Source organism: Solea senegalensis, linkage group LG18 (assembly GCF_019176455.1).
Source record: "Solea senegalensis isolate Sse05_10M linkage group LG18, IFAPA_SoseM_1, whole genome shotgun sequence".
NCBI lineage: Eukaryota > Metazoa > Chordata > Actinopteri > Pleuronectiformes > Soleidae > Solea > Solea senegalensis.
The window spans coordinates 2130352-2150585 of record NC_058041.1 but is presented as its reverse complement, the minus strand read 5'-3'; the positions used below and the strand labels follow the sequence as shown (position 1 = coordinate 2150585).

General features: G+C 41.3%; 2 protein-coding genes across 2 annotated transcripts; both read right to left on the bottom strand.

The window, feature by feature from the left end:
• Nucleotides 1-4658: 4658 nt before the first annotated feature.
• LOC122759318 (gap junction delta-3 protein-like) lies at nt 4659-7352 on the bottom strand. The gene is made up of 3 exons (XM_044014101.1): nt 7224-7352; nt 6685-6979; nt 4659-6358 (listed from the first exon to the last, which is right to left on the bottom strand). Exon 3 carries the CDS (start codon nt 6128-6130, stop codon nt 5273-5275), a length of 858 nt encoding a protein of 285 aa, XP_043870036.1. The 5' UTR covers nt 6131-6358; nt 6685-6979; nt 7224-7352; the 3' UTR covers nt 4659-5272.
• A 56-nt stretch (nt 7353-7408) lies between these two features.
• top2a (DNA topoisomerase II alpha) lies at nt 7409-20234 on the bottom strand. The gene is made up of 35 exons (XM_044014100.1): nt 20056-20234; nt 18395-18541; nt 18070-18160; nt 17901-17964; nt 17257-17402; nt 16978-17075; nt 16669-16881; nt 16379-16552; nt 15973-16074; nt 15746-15883; nt 15508-15646; nt 15264-15421; nt 15028-15153; nt 14816-14926; nt 14540-14645; nt 14291-14400; nt 14102-14194; nt 13896-14010; nt 13662-13783; nt 13279-13427; nt 12930-13161; nt 12688-12822; nt 12410-12610; nt 12089-12284; nt 11859-11950; nt 11595-11744; nt 11415-11498; nt 11026-11196; nt 10797-10917; nt 10402-10557; nt 9897-10092; nt 9747-9802; nt 9535-9654; nt 7925-8151; nt 7409-7805 (listed from the first exon to the last, which is right to left on the bottom strand). The coding sequence occupies exons 1-35, from the start codon at nt 20071-20073 to the stop codon at nt 7674-7676; spliced, it is 4689 nt and encodes a 1562-aa protein (XP_043870035.1). The 5' UTR covers nt 20074-20234; the 3' UTR covers nt 7409-7673.

Here is a 20234-nt window from a genome sequence, read left to right as displayed (position 1 = left end):
AAGGGAAGTCCTCTGCACTGGCTTCACCAAAAGCCTTTGAAATGAGCAACAAACCTGAAGTTTGGAGACGTCACCTGTGATCAGCTGTCAATCACAATGGTCTCCATTCAAATGTGCCGTGCTTTATCTATATATATATCTATATATATATATATATATATATATATATATATATATATATATATATATCTATATATATATATATAGATATATATGTGTATATATATATGTGTGTATATATATATATATATATACATATGTATATATATATATATATATATACATATAGGAAAAAAAAAAGTTACTTATGTTATTACTACTATATATATTACTATATGTTATAAGTAAGAAAACAGCTTATTTTTCCATTTAATCTGACTTTCTTTTTGTGGATAATTCCGTCTTTTTAGGATTGACTTTTCAAACTCAAAGGTTTATATACAAGGTCTGTGTCTCGTCGATCCCCGAGTTGGACGGCTAAATCTAGAGGATTCAGGATTCTGCCGACAAACAAATCCACACTGTATGTGTGTTAGACCCAGAACCTGACCCACCAAGAGAGTGGATGTTGTGGCAATCACTGTATACTGTGTATTATAACACAATATACTGCATACAGGCCGGGTCTAAATGTCGTCCTGCCTCGACAGGACAGGGCTAATCTGGATTTTTTTAATGAAGTACCTGCCAGTTTCACTCGCCGGGCGTCGCTACTTCATGTCTCCTCACGGTGGCGCTGCTCTAGCAAACGAGGGAAACTTGGGTGGAAGATACCTGACGGAAGAAGAGGGTGTTTACGGCGAGATAATGTCAAATAAAATACAAAAAACTTCTATGTAGTGAACAAATAGAGAAATCTTGTTTGTTTTTTTACTTTTCATGTAAACGTTTTGTTTTCTCCGGTTAAACATCGCGATCGGAATCAGGATCCTTGTATCGTGATATTGTTGATATGCGTGCACTGGAAAAAAGGCTTACTTAAAATAAGACATTATATTTAAGCCTTCCAAGATAAGAGTGAAAACTCATTCTTAGCTGTATTTTAACAAGTATTGTGATGTTTTGTGTCTCATAATCAGTATTTTCTCCTCAAAAGTATCATCTTCTTTGTCCTCCCGTTTATTTCAAGTGTATTTAATACATTTTTAGTTCTATAATTGTGACACTGTTTTAGATTTAAGTCCAACGTCCAAAGTACCGTGCATTGTGAGACTATTTGATTCATCTTTAACAAATAACACAGCCGCTTAAAAATGAAAGATATTCACGATCCACTGTCTAAAAACTTTAAAACCTTTATCACACCTGAATCTTACGTGTAGTATTTGTACACACCTTATATTACACGTTATAGTCCTATATTTGACAAAGTATGCATGTTAACAAGGTCAGGAGGACTGTTCTTATTCTTAGCAATAGTTGATTTGAAGTGTCCTGTCGTTTCTCAGCTCACTGTCAAAGAGAAAGAAGGTGTAATGTGGAACTAATTAAAGAGTGAGTTTTTAATTGGCACACATTAATTCTCCGTCAATAACAGCTTGAGCTCATTTTTATTATAGAGTCGTACAGATGTTATATCAGGTCAGCTGAACGCAGAGAAAAGTGTGTTATTGTGGAGCTTGAACTGTGAACTGGTTTGTCCTCGAGGAAATGAGTCTAGAACATCATGTGCTGTGTTTTAATTAAAGGGCTAGTTCGGGTTTTATGTGAGCGTGGCCGTCAACAATGAGTCTGTGAGCGTGCAAAAAAAAAAATAAAAAAAATAAACGCAAACTTAAATCTACAGCATCTCTGGAAATGTTTGTGAGCCGCTCGCGCTCCCAAAGCAAATTCCATAGAGAAAACGACTGTTTTTACACTTGCGGGGGACACGAGACTTATTAGCCTACTTCTGCTTCGTCTGTTAAGTTTGTGTCACGTAGGATTTCAAACACCGAAAGTTAACACGCCCCAACTTCCTGACGGAGGCAGCGGTGGATTTACAACTCCTATGTGGCGGGAATTAAAATGGTTGATTGTCTCCGTAGAGACTGCGGTGCAAAAACTTTAGTTTCCACTCATAGAAAGTGTGTGTGTGTGTGTGTGTGTGTGAAGATATCATAGATTTTATCAGGTCAATTGCTTAAAAACCAGTTTTCCTTCTGTTGCTAGTGGCAAGTGTCTGGATTCCAGGCTGCTTCATGGAAACAGCTGCACAGTTGATGAAGTCAGTGTTGACTGATCTGAGAAACCTCCTGGACAAATAATAAACTATTAAAAGAGAAAGAAAAGACTCTTCTCGCGTGTTGATCCTATAAGAGACGGGAAACAAGCGTCCCGCTCCGTGCCCTGAACAAACCAAAGGCAACCGAGCGAGTCTTTGTTTGGAGCAATAAGGAAAGCAAACCGCAGGAATGATGCGTCTGTGAACAGAGGGGAGAGCATCACGCTGCATGACTCAGCAGAATCAGAAACACTTGCATGTCGAGCCGTCACTCAGCGAGGTGTGTACTGACAGAGTCCACATGCGGCGGTGTCGGCAGGGGACGCCAGCACAGGCCCTGAAGTGTCTCACTCAAGGTGAAGGAAGGATAAAAGGAGGAGAAGAAGAAGGGGGAGGGGGAGGGCTGTACAGAGAGAGAGAGAGAGAGAGAGATGTTATCACTTCCATCTCACTTCTCTGCGTTGGTGTGAAGTGAGTCACAGAATAACAGATGACCTACATTTACTTAGAGACAGACTCCAGCAGCGAGGCCTCCCTGGATTCAGAAAAAGACAGCGAGTGCGAGAGTAGAGAAAGAGAGACAGACAGACAGACAGACAGACAGGGAGGCACACAGAAGAAAAAGGAAAAAGAGAAAGTCTGGGGAGAAGGTGGATGAAGAGAGAGTTTGACGTGCAGCAGACACGTAGATGCACACACAAAAAGGAAACAGGGAAAGTTTTGATGGTAATCCTCCTCGACTCCTTCCTTCCTTCCTTCCTTCTTTCCTTCCCTCTGGAACAGTTATATAAAACACATCTAGAATTCTGTTCTATGCACATCAAAGAGGCCGCACTGCTATGCAATCTGCATATATGATGCGTCCAGGAAAACTGCAGGAGAGCGGCGTTCTCTCGCTTTTCTGGTGACCTCGTCAGGAACCAGCAGTTCTCATGGGGACATGAAATGGTCCGGTCCTAAGCCTCAAAATGTCTGTCTGACTTTTTTGTTTTCTCCACAAACCGTCGCGTAATTACGGCTAATTGCACTTCTGTTAAACGGTTAAGAAGTACTGTACATCAAAAAGTGCATTGAAATAAATAATAAAATACCTAGTATTGAACATATGTTGGTCCCACCCGTCTAAAAAAAAAGAAAAAAAGAGTGCACAGTATTTGCTGCAACCGCTTTACATTAGTCGTCATATGCGGCCCACAAACATCTCACAGAACACAAAAGAACTAACACTGCTGTGAAACCTCATCACACGACTGCAGGAACTGACGTAGGAATATTTGAGGGACAGTAAAGAGTCTTTCTTCAGTTATTTCAAGGGCCACCATTTGTTTGTTAAAACAGACAGGCTTTAAGGGTTAAAATAGTCTGTCTCTAAGGGAGTTTTCTCCAAAAAGGAATAGCTGTGTGTGTGTGTGTGTGTGTAAACCTGTCAGGGAGAATATTAACTACAGCTAACTTGGGGTTTTTGACTGCTGAGATCACAAGTTTCGATACAAACAGCAGTTTAAACGTATACGTCGTAAAGTTTTAGTGTCAGGATAATGACGTGGCAGCTTCAGTGTCGCACTATAGTCTGTAAAGATATAAAAAAAGGCCTTTTAATGAGTCTGTCACCTGACAGAAGATTATTGGAGCCTCCTACTGTAATTCATGTGGGCATCGTTTCCTTTTCCACTGCTGCCACCTAGTGCCGGCTAAACGTACCGACATGCAAGATGATGAGCTTGAATCTAAGTTTTATTCATACAGGGAATTTGTTTTTGTTTTTTTGGGGAGGGAATAATGACACACGGCACATATAGCAAATAGAAATACTTAAAAATATGTTCAATAAAAAAAATGACGGAAACAATTACTAGTTTGAAATTTAGTAAAATTATCTTCATTTCAATTTCTGCCAAACTGAAATGATTTCACATAAATATTACACACTAAACATTTAAGCCAATTATAATCTGCTTTGTTTTACTAACTAGCAGAGTTAAATGTAGTATTTGATTATCGGACAGTGGATCTGAGATGTCTCATTCCCAAAACAGTGGAAAAAAATATAAAATAAAATAAAAGCCTTTCCTTTTAAGAAAATAAAAGCCCTACACTGCTCTTTAGTGTGTTTTTTCTTTAGATAAGATCAAATAAATGAGAAAAATATGGTTAAATTTGGTCAAATTAAACAAGCAGACAGGTGAAACTGGCCTTTAAGGTTGTACCATTTTTCCTTGGTTCCTATATTTAAGAAAGGTACAGGCTATCAAGGTATATATAATTACTATTATGTGCGATCATTTACCAATGTTCTATAGACAAAAGCCCTGGGAGCAACTTATGGGTGTATAACATATATATATTTTGAAGTATTTGGGCTGTTGTGAATACTTTCTGTGGTAATCCTGCTGTCATGAATGTCGTGTATAAGTTAATAACAAAGAATTTTGTATTTTGTTTTTTTAGCCTTGGCTAAAATGGTGTTTTGTTTATTTAAAATTGGTTCCATAAATCAAACAAAGACAGTCTTATAAAAATTGGGTCTCACAGATAAATAACATACTCAAGGCCTCGGTGAATCAGCGTGAAAAAACAGAATCTCTCCCATTTCTCTTCCCCACGGCCGATTTCACAAAAGCAACTGAAAGCAACTGCAGCTCAAGGGTTATTAATGTTCTCATCAAACGTAAAAAAAAAAAAGTTTAGAAAAGTTTTCTAGTTTACAAAAAAACTACTTTTGACGTCAGTGTTCAAAAATCACCAGAATAACTTAAGTGATTTTAGGGCGGATTTTCCGTTTCATGGGGAGATAAGAATCTGTCCTCTTTGAAACTAAGAAGCAATCAGTGTAATTCAGACGTCTGTAATGATTCACCAACACAAACAAGACAACAAAGTCTTATCTTCAGTGCAGTGCTTACTTTTTCTTTCTTGATGAGGTTTTCTCATCACAAACAAATCCTCCACTCAATTTAGAGTGAAACGATTACGCAATCCAGTGAAATCATTGTGCAACGGTTACATTTAAATAAGGGAAGAAAAGAAGAGAGACAGTGGTGTGATGACGGCGTGTTCAAACCGAGACTCTCACACCATGAAAGTCTTGCTGTTGACATATTTCCCGCTCCTGGTCTTGTGGCCGAGGCTGGAGGACTTGCGACTGCTCCTCAGCGATCCCCCCTTCAGCCTCACGCTCTCCGGGCCCATCTTGCCTTTGTCCTGTGCCTCCGCCTCCTCCTGCTTGATGTTGTGCAGGTTCTGGCAGTCGCAGGAGCGCTCCAGCGGGGTGGGCGAGGGACTGGGCTCCCAGCTTGTGCAAAACCACTTGAGGGAGCTGTAGAAGAGCTCTATGCAGCTGGATATCGCCGCCACCACCCCGACAACAAAGTAGAAGCAGAGGAAGACTGTTTTCTCTGCGGGGCGGGAGGTGAAGCAGTCCACGGTGTACGGGCAAGGGAAGCGGCTACAGGGGAATTGGGCCTCCACCTTGAAGCCATACAGGAGCCACTGGCCCACAAGAAAACCAACTTCGGCAACAATGCGAAAGGCCACGTTGACGATGTAGAACCTCCTTAAACGGCGGTCTTCTCGATGCAGCTGCCGGTTGCTCACGGGGCCAAATTTGGAGCGGTCGGCCCTCTTGTTGTGCTGGTGCATGGTATACATGAGGAAAATCAGGGAAGGTGTGGCGATGAGGACGATGTGAAACACCCAGAACCTGTACTGGGAGATGGGGAAGGCCATGTCATAGCACACCTGCTTGCAGCCGGGCTGGAGGGTGTTGCAGGCAAATTCCTCCTGTTCGTCCTCAAACAAGTCACTGGCGACGGTTCCCAGGATCAGGATCCGGAACACGAGCATGATCAAGAGCCAGAAGCGTCCAAGCATCGGTGAGTGAGCCTGGAGGCTGTCAAAGAGCCCGCCGAGGTAGCTCCACTCCCCCATGACTGCGGCGCCGTCTCAGGCACAAGCTTCTCTGGGAGATTCTGGAGATGAATCCACCTGCGCCTCCTCAGAGCGAATGATCCCTCTGGCTTAAAAGTGAAACTTCTACTGTATCTTATTGCCCCCAACTCATGACTCAAAGTGAGACTTCACAGGCTAATCTGCAGGTCAGAGTTCAGTCCAAGGTTTCTCAGTGATGAGTGTGCAGGGGGGTCACATTCCAATCATCTGGAATCAAAAGTGAAACATGGTTATACCTCCTGTAATTACTGCAATACAAGCACATCATTCAATTTCTCTGTAGATCTACTCTTTATTTCCCCCAGATTTGATTCAAAGACATTAGAGCAGCTGAATCCCATTTTAAAAGAGATTATGAATGCAGGCTTAGTCGTTTACTCTCTGAGAAACAGAAACACTTAAGGGTTCAACTACTTGCCGGTATGAAAGTTGTATGAGAGGAGATAGAAAAGCAGGTTTGGCAAAAACTCTCTTATGCATCGAATGCCGTGACACAAAACCGTGCCTCAGTGGTAAGACAAAAAAACACAAACCCTGATCTTGTGGTTTCCTGTCACTCGATAACTGTGTCCAATCCAGGTTTTTACGCTCCACACGTCCAAACTGACTTGCATTTGTCTCGCTCTCCCTCTCTCAAGAGTGGCTTGTGATTAAGGTTCGCCAGTGATTATTATTTTCAGGGCGGCAACAGTTGAGGAAATTCCTAACCATCAAGAAGTCCCAGATAGCGGTGATGTTTACCCAAAGAGAGGCAAAATCTTGATGAGCTTTGCAAAGAGCTTCCTAGAAGGCAGGAAGGATTTGGTCAGAGCAGTAACACCAGTTTCCCTGGTCACAGGGGACAGTGAGGGGAAAAAGCAGAGCGACAAAAGCAACACTGTTAGTGTCGGAGACCATGACGACATCGAAAAAAGTATAAATGACCAGGTTTGAGTTGAATTCTTTAAAAAGTTATACTATTCACACATTAAAACTGGTTTAATTACAACTCCTCTAACCTCATCAAGTCTAAATGATCAAAAAGAGGCTTTAAATCAAATCATATAAATGTGAAAATAAAAACATTACTTACCCGTTCCGTTTCTCCAGACGGTCTGCTCTCAAGTAAACTTGTCCCATGCATTGCTCCGCCCTACCTGAACCTTACTCATGAGAACCGAACTTGTACAGACACAAAAAAAGGGGAAAGAATCAATGCCGCCGTTAGCCGTCGAGCCAGATTTTCACGTTCTGTACACACAGACGGCGCTCAGTGGGTATCAGTACAAACACATCATCTTTTATTTTTCAACATATTAGAAAGAATGTGGAACAACCATTGAAATATTTACAGGACAAAACAACAAAAACAGGTTTACATAAGAGAAAACTATGAAAACAAGACAGGTTAGTCTAAAGGGTTTTTAAAAATACAGATATCAAATGCTAACAATTTAAAGATTTTACACTTAAATACCACAAAAACACAAAAACCTTAAACATGTCAACGGGTTACTTTTTTTTTTTTTCATAAAAAAGGTCTTCAGTCGGAGTCAGAGTCGAGGTTGTAGGTCACAGGTTTACGGGCACGTGAGGGCTTGTCCCGCGGTGCCACAGCTTTAGGAGACTCCGCCTCCGAGAGCTGGAAGCTGTCGTCGTCCCATTTCTTGGATTTCTACATCAGGAAGGAAAAGGAAGGCAGGACAAGTGTTAGTGAGAGTGTCACCATCCCTAAATAAATGCATAAACACGTGTGACGCCTCTGAAGTCAGGATTCAGTGGATGTGAACCCACCTTGTTTGTGTTCTTGGCTTTGAGGCGTGACATGAGGTCATCCGAGCTGCTGTCAGAATCGTCACTGACGACCGTTTTCCGTTTGAGGACCGGCTTCGCTTTTGCCACTGGAGGTTTGACTTCGCCTTCCGAGTCGCTGGAGTCCAGTGAAGGCAGACTTTTGGCGGCAGACTTGGACGGAGGTTTGGGTTTGGAGAGAGCGTCCAGAATCGACGGCTGCTTCACATCTGAGAGGAAAAATCCAGTGTTCTTAATGTCTGTGAGATGATGTAAATATTCTTGTTTTAAAGCAGGGGTCTCAAATTCTAATGACCTGGGGACCACATGTTTGTGATGATATTTAACATCCTTTCAAAATAAAAGCTGTTTGTTTTGATTAATAACCATATATAACACACAATAAGAAACATATGTACAATATTAAGCATTGTAGTTTAGTTTATTACCACCACCCAAAGCCACAGCTGCCCTAAATTATCAACATTAGTAATTGTCAAAATATTTTTTTTATGTTTCTGTAATGATTAATACACCCGTATGTAGAAGCTCTTTAACCAAACATATATTTAATGCTAAAATATAATTATTACTATCGTTATCCATGAATATTCACATTCACTGTTTTCGTGGTTGATTGTTAGACATCATTTTTATTAAGTAAATTTTAGTTTTAAACAAGATTTCTTAAAAACATTCACCTTTTAATAACAGGGTATCTAATAAAGTTGTTGTATGATGCAAATCTAACTAGCGGGCCATTTAAGATCAACTAAAGGGCCGCATATGGTAATTTACTAATTGTATGATAAGGACATCAATAGAGCACGTCATAACATGTATGAACAAGCGAATATGGTTGTTCATAAAGTAAACATGCACATGAAGTCAGTCCCACTGTATGTAAAGCCAATGTGTGGCAGGCATGAGACGACTTGTTCACCTGCCAGGATGGAGTAGAGCTCGTCAAATGTTTGATGTGCCAAATTGTTATAAAAACAACAAATTGCATCTATTGATTCATGCAGAGAATGACGACCTTAACCCAGCCTGAGTTTAGCTGCATCAATTGTTCTTTTGCGTCCAAGAAATTTCACTAATTTAATCCAGCAACACCACTTTTTTTGTGTCCGAGACCGACATCACAAACTCGAGTATCTACAGACACTTAAGATCTACAGAAGATATTAGTCCGTCATTTTAGACCATTTATGAACCATGAGGCTGTTAACAACACATCTGTCATTTCAGATGCAAGTGTGTAATAAACTGCTCTTTTGATTTTTATCTACATTTTTACAGTGCGTGAATAGTGAAACATGCATGATTTTTTTTTTTTTAGAAGTGCACAATCACCTGATTGTATAAATAGTTTTTGAAATGAAGGCTTCATGTGGAACATTTTATGCACGGCACGATAAAACGCACACTCAGACGTTTTAAATCAAGTTTAAAAATAAAATACGCTGTATTGTAATGGGTTAAAAGGACTTTCATCATGTCCCAACGAGAACAAAAAATAAATCACAAACATCAGCCCACAAGTGCATTTCACATTTTTCAGTGCATTAAATTTCAAACTTTAAAATGTGAAGTCAGTGAGGTGTTCGTACCTGCAGCCTTCTTCCTGGGTGCTGCTGCTTTCTTAGCAGCAGCAGGTTTTTTGGGGGCGGCCTCTTTTGTTTTACGTTTAACTGGAGCCTTGGTTGCAGGCGCCTGTTCGTCTGACTGAGCTGTAAAGTCCCACAGAGAAAGAAAAGTGACTTCAATCTCAGACTCAACATCTCTAAAGCTCATCACGTGGATCACCTGTGCAGATACTTACAGCTCGACTTGCTTTCCACCTGCTTCACTGTTGATTTGCTCTTTGTCACCTTCTTTCTGCAGAGATAAAATGAAAATAACTCAGAGGTAAATAAACTGATGTGAAGACACCCCCCGCCCCCCCATCATCTTGTTGTTGTCTCATACTCACGCAGGCTCTGGAGCTTTGCGAGGTGGTGGTGCTGGAGAGGCCATATCGCTATCATCAGCCATGGCGCTGGGATCAGGGGCAAAGCTGGCATCGTCATCATCGTCGTCATTACTGGGAGCAAGTTTGCGTCCAGGTTTGCACTTCCCCCAGTCTTCAAATTCATCATCGCTGGACAAAGTGTACTTTTGTGCTGCAGCTGAAATAAGCAATAGATGAGACGGTTGAGCAATTGATTCAATTTAATGGAATGAATTGTGTCTGTCCCTGCTGTACTAGGTGGCAATATGCCCCCCTCTTTGCAGCTTTGTAGCCACCAGCTAAACTAGAATCTAGTATTTTAAAAGTCAGGTTTTCAGCTTTTTTTTTTAGTGTCAATACTCTAAAAAAGCCCTGAACCCGTTACATATTCAGATCACCACCAACACTGTATTGTGTGAAAGCAAGTAGATAGTTGACGAGATGTGCAACAATGGATACATGAGGGTTTTCAGAGCTTGAGACTCACCTTTAGTTTTACGGCCGATGCGCTCTCTGGGGGCCGCCACCTCCTCTGCCTCCATGTCACTCCCCGACAGATCATCGACCTCCGCGTCTGAGTCTTTCTTAAGCTTCTTGGCAACAGCCTTGAACGTAAGAGTGGTCTGTTTTCCTGTCTTTGAAGCTGCAAGGAGAGAAGTTGTGTTTCAGCACAATGAAGTCTTGCATAGGATAAAAAAAATCATTTAATCATTTAAGTCATTTAATCTACAGTTTTGGTATGATCCTGAAAGTTGGCACTGGGTTGCAGTCAAGTCTAGCTCAAGCACTTTTGTAAAATAAAAAGTTGGCCCTTGTAACTTCTGTACGACACACACAAAGTCGATAAAACATTTCTGTCCGTTACCAGAGAAGTTTCCCCACCTTTTTCCTTAGCCTGAGTTATAGTCTTCTTGCTCAGTCGTGCAGCCAAACCAAGCTCCTCACTTGGAACAGCGTTCTCTGAATCCTCTCCAAACTCCATTTTCATCACTACATTTTCACTCTAGTGAATTACATTTAAAAAAAGCAAAGAGGAAAAATGTTTATTTCATCTCAAGATTAGCGCTTACACTAACAGTTTCAAGATGCAAGACATGTTGAGAAGACAGACCTTGGGTTTCCTTCCCTTCTTTGCAGCGTCAGCTTTCATGGTGCTGGTAACGCGTGGGATCACGCGGCGACCCTGTGGAGTGGGCAGAGTCTCCTGCTTCACCTTCACTGATTTGGCTTTTCCCTTTACAGCGGGCATTTTGGCACTCTCCTTTTCTTTTGCCTCAATGCGCTGAGGATAAGAATGAGCGACATCAGAAGAGAATTGTGGAGGGAGAAGTTTGACAGAGACAACAAATGCTCTGCATGGACACTCCTGTGATCTGTGATGTGTTTGTTTCATCAGATTTTATTCTACTTCTTCAGTCTACTACACTATGTTACTCTGCTCTGTATTGATTCCGACGAGTGCTCTATAAACAAAGATTGTGAATAGATAAGAATCAATACCTCCAGTTCCTCAGAGAAAGCAGCGAGGTCTTCCTTCCACAGATCTGCTGGATTCTTCTTCTTCAGTGAATTCAGCTCTGCCATCTATGGAACAACAGTTGGGTCAAAAATGTTAAGAATAAAAAATAGAAGAAGTCATTTCTACCATGTGTTGACTTGCAGCATGGGTGAACATCACACCTTGTGATCCCTCTGTTTGCACAGCTCATCTTTCTTCTCTTTGGTCAAGTACCACATGGGCATGCTCAGCAGGTAGTTGTAGTCTGGCCCACTGGTATCCTCCTCCTCCTTTCCCTCCTCATCCTCTCCCTCCTCCATCTGCTCCTCATTCTAAGGTGTGAGCACAAACATGGAGACATGGAGTCTTATTTGCTACAGTGGAGGCAGATAATGGAGCACTCCGCATGGATGAAGCTGAAAACCATTTGATTTCAAGTGTCTGACCTTCTCCTGAGCCTCTTTCCAAGCCTTGACGGGGTCAGAGTCGTAGCCCATCTGCTGCAGCATACGGATCAGTTCCTTCTTTGGCTTATTCTCTGAAAGTAGATGAACAGTAGGGATACTTTTGATCGAGGAAAACAAAAACACAACTCTATCCTTCTCATTTGTACTGATGTAGTCTTTTAATTAAAACTGCAGGGGCCTAAAACTAAACGAGTGTAAAGCTTACTAACCGATGACCAGGGTGCCCTCAATCTTCTCCAGGATGAAGCGTGCCTGGTTAGTGAGCTTAGCATTTTCTGCGCCCAGCATGCCGACGAGCCAGTCCTTTCTCAGCACATAGTACTTCATCCTCAGGTCAAAGAAGTCCTTCAGAATTTCCTGAACAGACTCGTATTTTTTCAGGCTGCCAACGTGGTCAAACAAAACCTGAAAAATTACAAGTGGGGAAAAAACAAAACTAAGGTTCTGGACAGTCAGGCAACAGACAATGCTTTCTTAGACGTCTTTTAGGAATGTTTGACTGCTCATGGCATGAATATGGCAGTGGTTACCATAGAATTGCAGGTGAGCGGACTCTGCAGTTTGAAGACTTTATGAAGGCCAGCAGCCTCCGCCTGCTTCAGCTTATCCTCTGCCATCTTGACCACAAAGCGAACAGTGGTGTCCGTGTGGTATTCCTTGTAGTCGGTGATCAGAGGTTGGACCTTCTCCGAGCCGTTCAGCATTGGCTCCAGCACATTCTCCTTGTAAGTCTAGACCAAAGAAGAGTTACATGAAGAGACACAGAGGTAATCAAGTTCAAATGTGTGAAAAGGCTTTAGTGACTCACCTGAGTCCATGTTTTGACGGGCAACTCAGAGATCTCAATGGTAGTGGAATCGATGATGGAGATCTCTCCACTGTTCATGAACTGGTTGTTCATCACCTGCTCAATTGTGCCTCTGAAGCCTTTGTAGCTTGGAAGCTATTGAATAAACACATGAATAATAAAAAAACAAATCACCCTCGTCCTTCGTTACAGAAATCCTATTTCATTTCAAAAAAGCAACAACAGCCATTGCCTGTCCTCACCATGGGCTGAGGCTCCTGGCCTTCAAGCATGCGACTGATGTTGTTGATGATCTCTCTGATGTCGTAGTTTGGGATCTTGGTGGCCCAGCCTGTGCCGATGCCCTCAGAACCATTCACCAGCACAGTGGGGATGATGGGCAAGTACCACTCCGGCTCTACACGCTGGTTGTCGTCATAGTTGTACTTGAGCAGGTTGTCGTCCACAGGTGGGAAGACGAGGCGGGCCAGAGAGCTGAAAAGGACAGAAAGGTGTTACTTGTGTGAAACACTTAACCAGTTAAACATAAAATGAAAACGCTAGTAAAGGAGGCCTGTAACGTTTTACTACTTCAGATTATTTTCTGCCAACCTGAGCATGGTGAAGATGTATCGAGGGCTGGCAGAGTCTTTGCCGCCATGCAACCTGGTTCCAAACTGACCAAGAGGCTGCAGCAGGTTCAAGTTGTTGCTTCCCACAAAGTTTTGGGCCAAACCGACAATGGTCATCATCAGAGAGACCTGAAGACAAGAGTTGAGATTAAACATCGGCATTATCAAAATTGTTCAATTCTGTTTGTTGGGCCATTTTGCAACTTTTTAGTTTTAAACAAATAAAAACACTACACTACAACATCACAGTAACTATAGGTTGACATTCAACACTTATTGTATCTTCCTTGCCAAGCTCATAAAACTATTTTAGGCGTTGTAAGTTATAGGAGGCAGGTCATTGAGGGTGTTAAGTCGCCTCACCTCGCCATGGTGGTAGGCCGACATCTCAGCCACTGAGCCGGCCAACTGAGCCACCTTGACTTCCCGCTTGTCATTTCTCTTGAAGCAACAGAACAACACCTTCCTCTGGCCAGGCTTCAGACCTGACACACACCAAACACAGAGACAATAAAAAAACCAAACGACATTAGACACTAATCTGAGGATTTTAGGGGTTCAAATTTTACTCCTTGTGCACATAATCCTTTCACACACCATCCACTGAGCAGGGAAGGGATCTCTCATTGTCAGAGTTGGAAAAGAGGACCAGCTCCTTGTTGACAAAGTCATTATAGGAGAGGGATTTTGTGGTCTGACCGTACAGGTACTCCTGTGAACAGACAGCAAAGGATGCAGCAAAAGTTAACAGAGAAGAGTATTAAATCACCTAAAGTGTAACAGAAACAGTGACATTATGTTACCTCAGGTAGGTTGAGCTCCCGGCGCTGGCGCCTGTTGATCATGAAATTGGTCAGCCACTCTTTACGCTCGTCCACTTTCTTTTTGCTAAAGGCCTGGGAGGAAAGTCAAGAATTATTAAAATTCCTAAAACATGTTTAATACAATCAAGAATATACAATATGAGTCAAACGGATGGTGTAACATCTCACAAGGGTGATAGCTTCATCGTCTTCAGGTCCAGAGTACTTGAATGGGATACGATGTCTCTGCATGTCCGAGAAGTACTCTTTGGCCTCCTGCGATGTGCTGGTTCCCAAACCTGTGTTACAAAGTCCACAAAGAGGAAGAGCATATAAGATGAAGAACTGAACCGATAACCCAGAACTATAACCACGTTAGTCAGGCATGAAGTGCTGCTTACTTGTCCTTCTACTACCACACAGGGGTTTGTAACAAACCTTTGTAGTATTTGATTTTCCAAGATTTGGTGCTGGACTGGCCGTCTTTCCATTCATTGAATTCAGGGATGCTGTAGAAAGACATCTGTGTTTTCTTTTGAGATACCTAAAGAGATGAAAAAGGCTTGTTAAAAACAGTATAGTTCATCAACTTGTAACTCCCTTACTTTACCCAGTTAGAAAAAAAATCAGTGTGTTCTGGGCTTTTGTCACTAGATGGCAGTGTTGTTACATAATACACATTGTGTCCATGTAAGTTCCTGCAGGTTCAGGCACCTTGATGATGGGGGTGATGAACTCCTCCAGAAAGTTATGGCGCAGCAGCGACGGCCAGTTGTGGTGGATGAAGTTGATTAGCAAGCCCTTGATGTGGGAGCCGTCTAGATCCTGTCACGGTCACATCCATCATGTAATGTGAAATAAGTACAAATGTTATTAGTTGCGTTTTTCTATAACAGCACTTTACACAAGACACGTTGAAAGCACACCTGATCTGTCATGATCATGAGCTTGCCGTAACGCAGGGTCTTGAGGGAATCTGGGTCACTGTAGTTCTTCTTGTACTGAAGGCCGAGGATCTTAATGATATTGTTTATCTCGGCGTTCTCCATAATCTGAGAGGGAAGAACATTTTCACTTTAAAATGTTGATCAAACTCTCAGAAATGAACCAGAACATATATTACGTTGGGGTTCCATCTCACAGTAACTTTCTTGGGTCTAACCTGTTTGTGCGTGGCCTCCCGGACGTTGAGCATTTTTCCTCTGAGCGGGAAGACGCCATAGCGATCCCTGCCGACAATCCCCAGCCCAGACACAGCCAGCGTCTTGGCCGAGTCTCCCTCGGTAAGGATCAGTGTGCAGTTGATGGAGTTCTTCCCACCTGCCGGGGAACATGGTCATCACATGATGCTGGCCACTAATGTCTTTATAAGAATGTTTTCAGAGCACAGTCTTAGTGTCCAGTACCTGCGTCGTTGGCATCATCTAGTTTAGGCACCCCTTTGATTTTTGTGTGTTTGACAGCCGAGCACTTCTTGTTGAGCTGGGACTGAGCTTTAAACTTCACCCAGTTCATGATACTTTCCACAATACCACTGGATAAAGCCTACGAGGAACAAAAAACAGCTGGAATGAGTTAATATGGCCTTTCGAGGTTAAGACTGTAAATCCCTGCCAGTGTTTTGTTATTTTTTTTTATTGGCACCTGTTTGAAGAACTTGTCACTGAGAGTACAACTGGATCCAAAGTTCTTGTGTTGCAGTGTCATGTTCTCTTTGGTCTGAGAGTCGAAGGTGGGGTTCTCAATCAGACAGTTGACAAACAGCCACATGTGGTTCTTCACCTGATGGAGAGGGAGAGGACAACTTACACGTTTTGTAAATCAGAAGACTCAACATTGCGAGATCGGAGTTAAGAATAAGATGACTGTACCTGGAAAGGCTTGACCACAACCCCAGCTTTGTTCTTCTTCTTCACCACTTCAATAAGCTTCCCGACCACCTGGTCGGCCACATAGTCGACGTGCCTCCCTCCCTGTGGTCCAAAAGAAAAACATAATTCACTGAATAAACGTCATTGTGTTAATCACGGCGACATAAATCGGCTGGGAAAGAAGCCAAACATGTACTTAGTGTAACTGCCAAAGAAAACGTTACAGCTGCATTGTTTTGATTTAAATATGGTTTAATGTTTAAAAGGTTTAAAATGACACTGCACAATCCCACAAGCTACGTAAGAATAAATAAATAAAGGCTTTGGCGTGAAGGTCACAAATGGGGTTAGGGTTAGTAACCCTACATACACGACAGATAATCTACAATATACTGGAACACGTTACCTTGGTCGTAGCAATGCTGTTGACAAAGCTGACTTGCTGGAAGCCTTTCTCGCTCATGGCGAGACACACCTCCCAGCGGTCATTGACGGCCTCGTGGATCACGTTGAGAGGACCACCGAGCTCATCCACCTTGTCCTTCAAATACATGTCAATATAGCTACGGAAACTGGTCACCTGAAAATGAGAGTGGCCATTTTAGATTTGAGCAAACATGTTGATGTCTCTAATAAGTAAAAACTAATATAAAGTAGTCGCTGAGAAAGATAATTAAGAACAGTGCGATGACGTACTGGCAGCCTCTTGCCATTGAAGAATACACGGACACCCTTGCTGGATCCGGCAATGTCGTAGGCCCTCCTCGTCATTAGAGCAACTGTGTCTTTGTCCAAGATGCTCATCTTAAACTTGGGAAGATCTGGCCTGAAGGTGATACAGGTGAATTCCTCTCCATCAAAGGGCTTGAGTTGAGAATCTCCCGTTCTGCCCATGTTGTCATACCAAGTCTGTGGAAAATACGGACATAGCGTTAAGATGAATTTCATCACCATCAGGTAAGGATAAACAAAAAAGGGGCAAACGTAGTTTGGTCTCCTCCTCACCTGCTTGAAACCCTTTTTCGACTCTTTGCAGGCAGTCTCTACAGTGAACTTTGTGCTGAAGATATTGCAAAGCTTGGCACCATATCCATTACGTCCACCTAAAGAACAAGTATTAGTGTGAAGATGTGCTACTGATACTTCAATTGTACATATTCCATATGTCATCACATGCCCAGTCCATTTAAGTCAAATAGAATTCAGGTGGTTTATAGGATTTTTTTTTATTATTTCATTTGCATTTTATTTGTATTATTTCTACGTCAATACAATTAGTCTCACCAGTGACTTTCTTCTCGTCGTCATCATAGTTGCTGGAGGTGAGGAGCTGTCCAAAGATAAGAGCAGGGACGAAGACCTTCTCCACCTTGTGCTCCACCACAGGGATTCCCTTCCCATTATTCCATACACTAATGGTGTTGTTTTCACTAAAAAAGGTAAAAAAAACAAAAACAACATAAATGTATTTACTTTGGTACCAGGGGAAGCTGATGATTTTAATAACGACACAAAGCAAACATCGGGCCTGCAACTGACGATTATTTTCACAATCGATTCATGTGTCAATTGTTTTATCTAATTGATCGATTAGTTGTTCCTTCCAGATTATGTCAGAAAATGTTGAAGAATTCTGTCTCTCAGACCACAAAAAGACAATGTTCTCGAAATTGATTTCTTTGCTAAATGGGGGAAGAAACCAGAAACTATTTTTGGTTTCTATATAAACTATATTTAAAAAAAAGGCACTGAAAATTCACACCTTTTAAATTATTTTTAAAAAACAAACGCTCAAACCAATAAATCAGTTATCATTGTCGCTGAATAATTTAGTAATAGATGAGATTTTGCAGTCCTATACTATATTATATATAGGATATTTTAAGGTCTTATCTTGGACATGCAGTACATTATTATATACTACTCACATATCAATATTGATTTTGATGCAGGACATGCTCTTATCCCTCTGCTTATTGTCAGCTGCATTCACTGTGAGGAGAATATCACAACAAATTGTATTATTCTCATGAGCTTACAGTTGGAAAGAACACACACAACGTCTATTTGGTTGCACACTAAAATGTGTTAACTCACCGAGGATCTCATCAAAAATCTTGTAAAGCCCGGGCACAAATGTCACATCACGGCAATTGAGTCCAACATCCTCATCATACACCCACATTTGCTGAGGAGAAAAAGTGACGGTAAAGATCACACATAAATTCATATGACATGAACCATTAATGTTTTATTGTCCTCAATCGACATCCTGCAACTTTGCAGCGAGAGCAGAATATATCTAAAATAGTCCACTCCCACAGGAGCTCCTGTGAGATTTACTGGAGGTCGCTGGAATCAATAAAGTAGCTACAGAAGCCATCAGCTTAAAAGACACAAGCTCTGCGTTGTTACTTCTTACTTGGGTGACAGGCTCGACGGAGCCTATGTAGGAGTCCGGTCGAAGCAAAATGTGCTCCAACTGCGTCTTCTTCTGGTAGATCCTCTCCACCGACATCCGCTTGGGATCTTTCTTTGTCTTTTCCAGCGGCTTGTTTTCAAAGGCTTGCTGCAGATGACACAGGAATAGGTTTCATGATTTACTGTAGTATATTGCAAACAAAACAGCAACAGGACTTCCGTTTGTGTTAGAGATTAACCTCTAAACAGTATTGAACACCTCACATAATGAGCTAATACCTTGTCATTATAAATATTTAGGTTAATCATTGACAAGACGGAAAGGAAAATATGTAAAAGCAATCACTGCAACAGTCAAACAAAAACCCTGAAGGTCGCTAGAGTACAGGTTGCGTGTTCTTGACGTTACTAAATAAATAAATTCCTATTGAATGTTTTTTTTAATAATTACAGCTTCTTAAATGTGAATACTTTCTGGTTTCATTGCTCTATATAACAAATCATCACTTTTAAAAGTGATCATGTTTTTTGGTTTGTGGACAAAACAAGACATGCAAGAACATCATTGTTTACAGGTTTGAGAAACACTGATGCACATTTTTCAACGTTTTCTAGGACAAACGATTACTCGAATAATTGCACAGCCTTCGCTATATCCATTACGTCCACAAAAAAAAAGGACAAGTATTGGAGTGAGAGTCGAAGAAACCAGTTAAATAAGGTTTCATACTTCTTTATGGACAGAAAACACTTGACAAACAGACAAATACAGTATGTGTTCACACATCGCATAAACATATTGATGTGTAGTAGGGCTCCAACCAACGATTATTTTCATTATCTATTAAACAATCGGTTTTAATTGTATTAATTGAGTAAATGTTTGGGCCATAAAATATCATAACATGTTGATCAGTGTTTCTCTTTCAGTGCCAAGTTCTAAAGCAACTTTTGAAGGCTGGTTGAAGAAACACAGTGTACCATAAACACGATTACTAAATGAATCGTCAACCATTTTGATGATCAATTATTCGGTTTGAGTGTTTGCTAAAGAATTAAAACCAGTTTCTTTGATTTTTCAGCTTCTTACATGTGAATATATGAAAATATGGTTTATTTGGCTCCATATAAACTAAAAAAATCATCACAACTGAACTATTGTGGTTTGTGGACAAAAATCAAGGCATTTGAGAACATCGTCATTTCCAGATTTGACAAAAACGAATCAATGTTTTTTAACATTTTATGACCATTTTATGAACCAAACGATTACTCGATTATGAGAATAATCGTCAGTTGCAGTCCTAATGACTGCCCAGCCCTACAAATAGCAGCATAATCAACTATTTAATAGTACACATTATCATTTATAAACCAAAGTTTTACCCACTTTAAAAAGAAAACAGAATAAATACAAACATGGCGTCAGCTAAGTAGATTAGCGTTCATCACTCACGCGTGTGGGAGGAAGTTACAACTTTACAGAAAGATTTTCAAACACATTTTACAAAAACTGCGCTAACGTAATTGTTAATTAATAGAAACAGCTACTGTTAAGTCAATGTTTTAGCCAACACTCGTGTAATAATAGCATTTACATGCTTCACAGTGACGTACAGTAGCCGCAAGAACAACGAAGAAGAAAAAGAACGTTAAACTTACTCTCAACGGCTCCGCCATTTTCCCTGTTATGTGCAGCCGAACACAAACGACTCCAACAACCTAAAATTCCCTGGTTATTTCGACTTTAATTCCGCCGACTGCTGCCTGCCTGACTGCTCTACAAAAGTAAATGAACCGGGGGAAAAGGAAGCCCCAGTTTGAAATTTCAAAACTTGGAG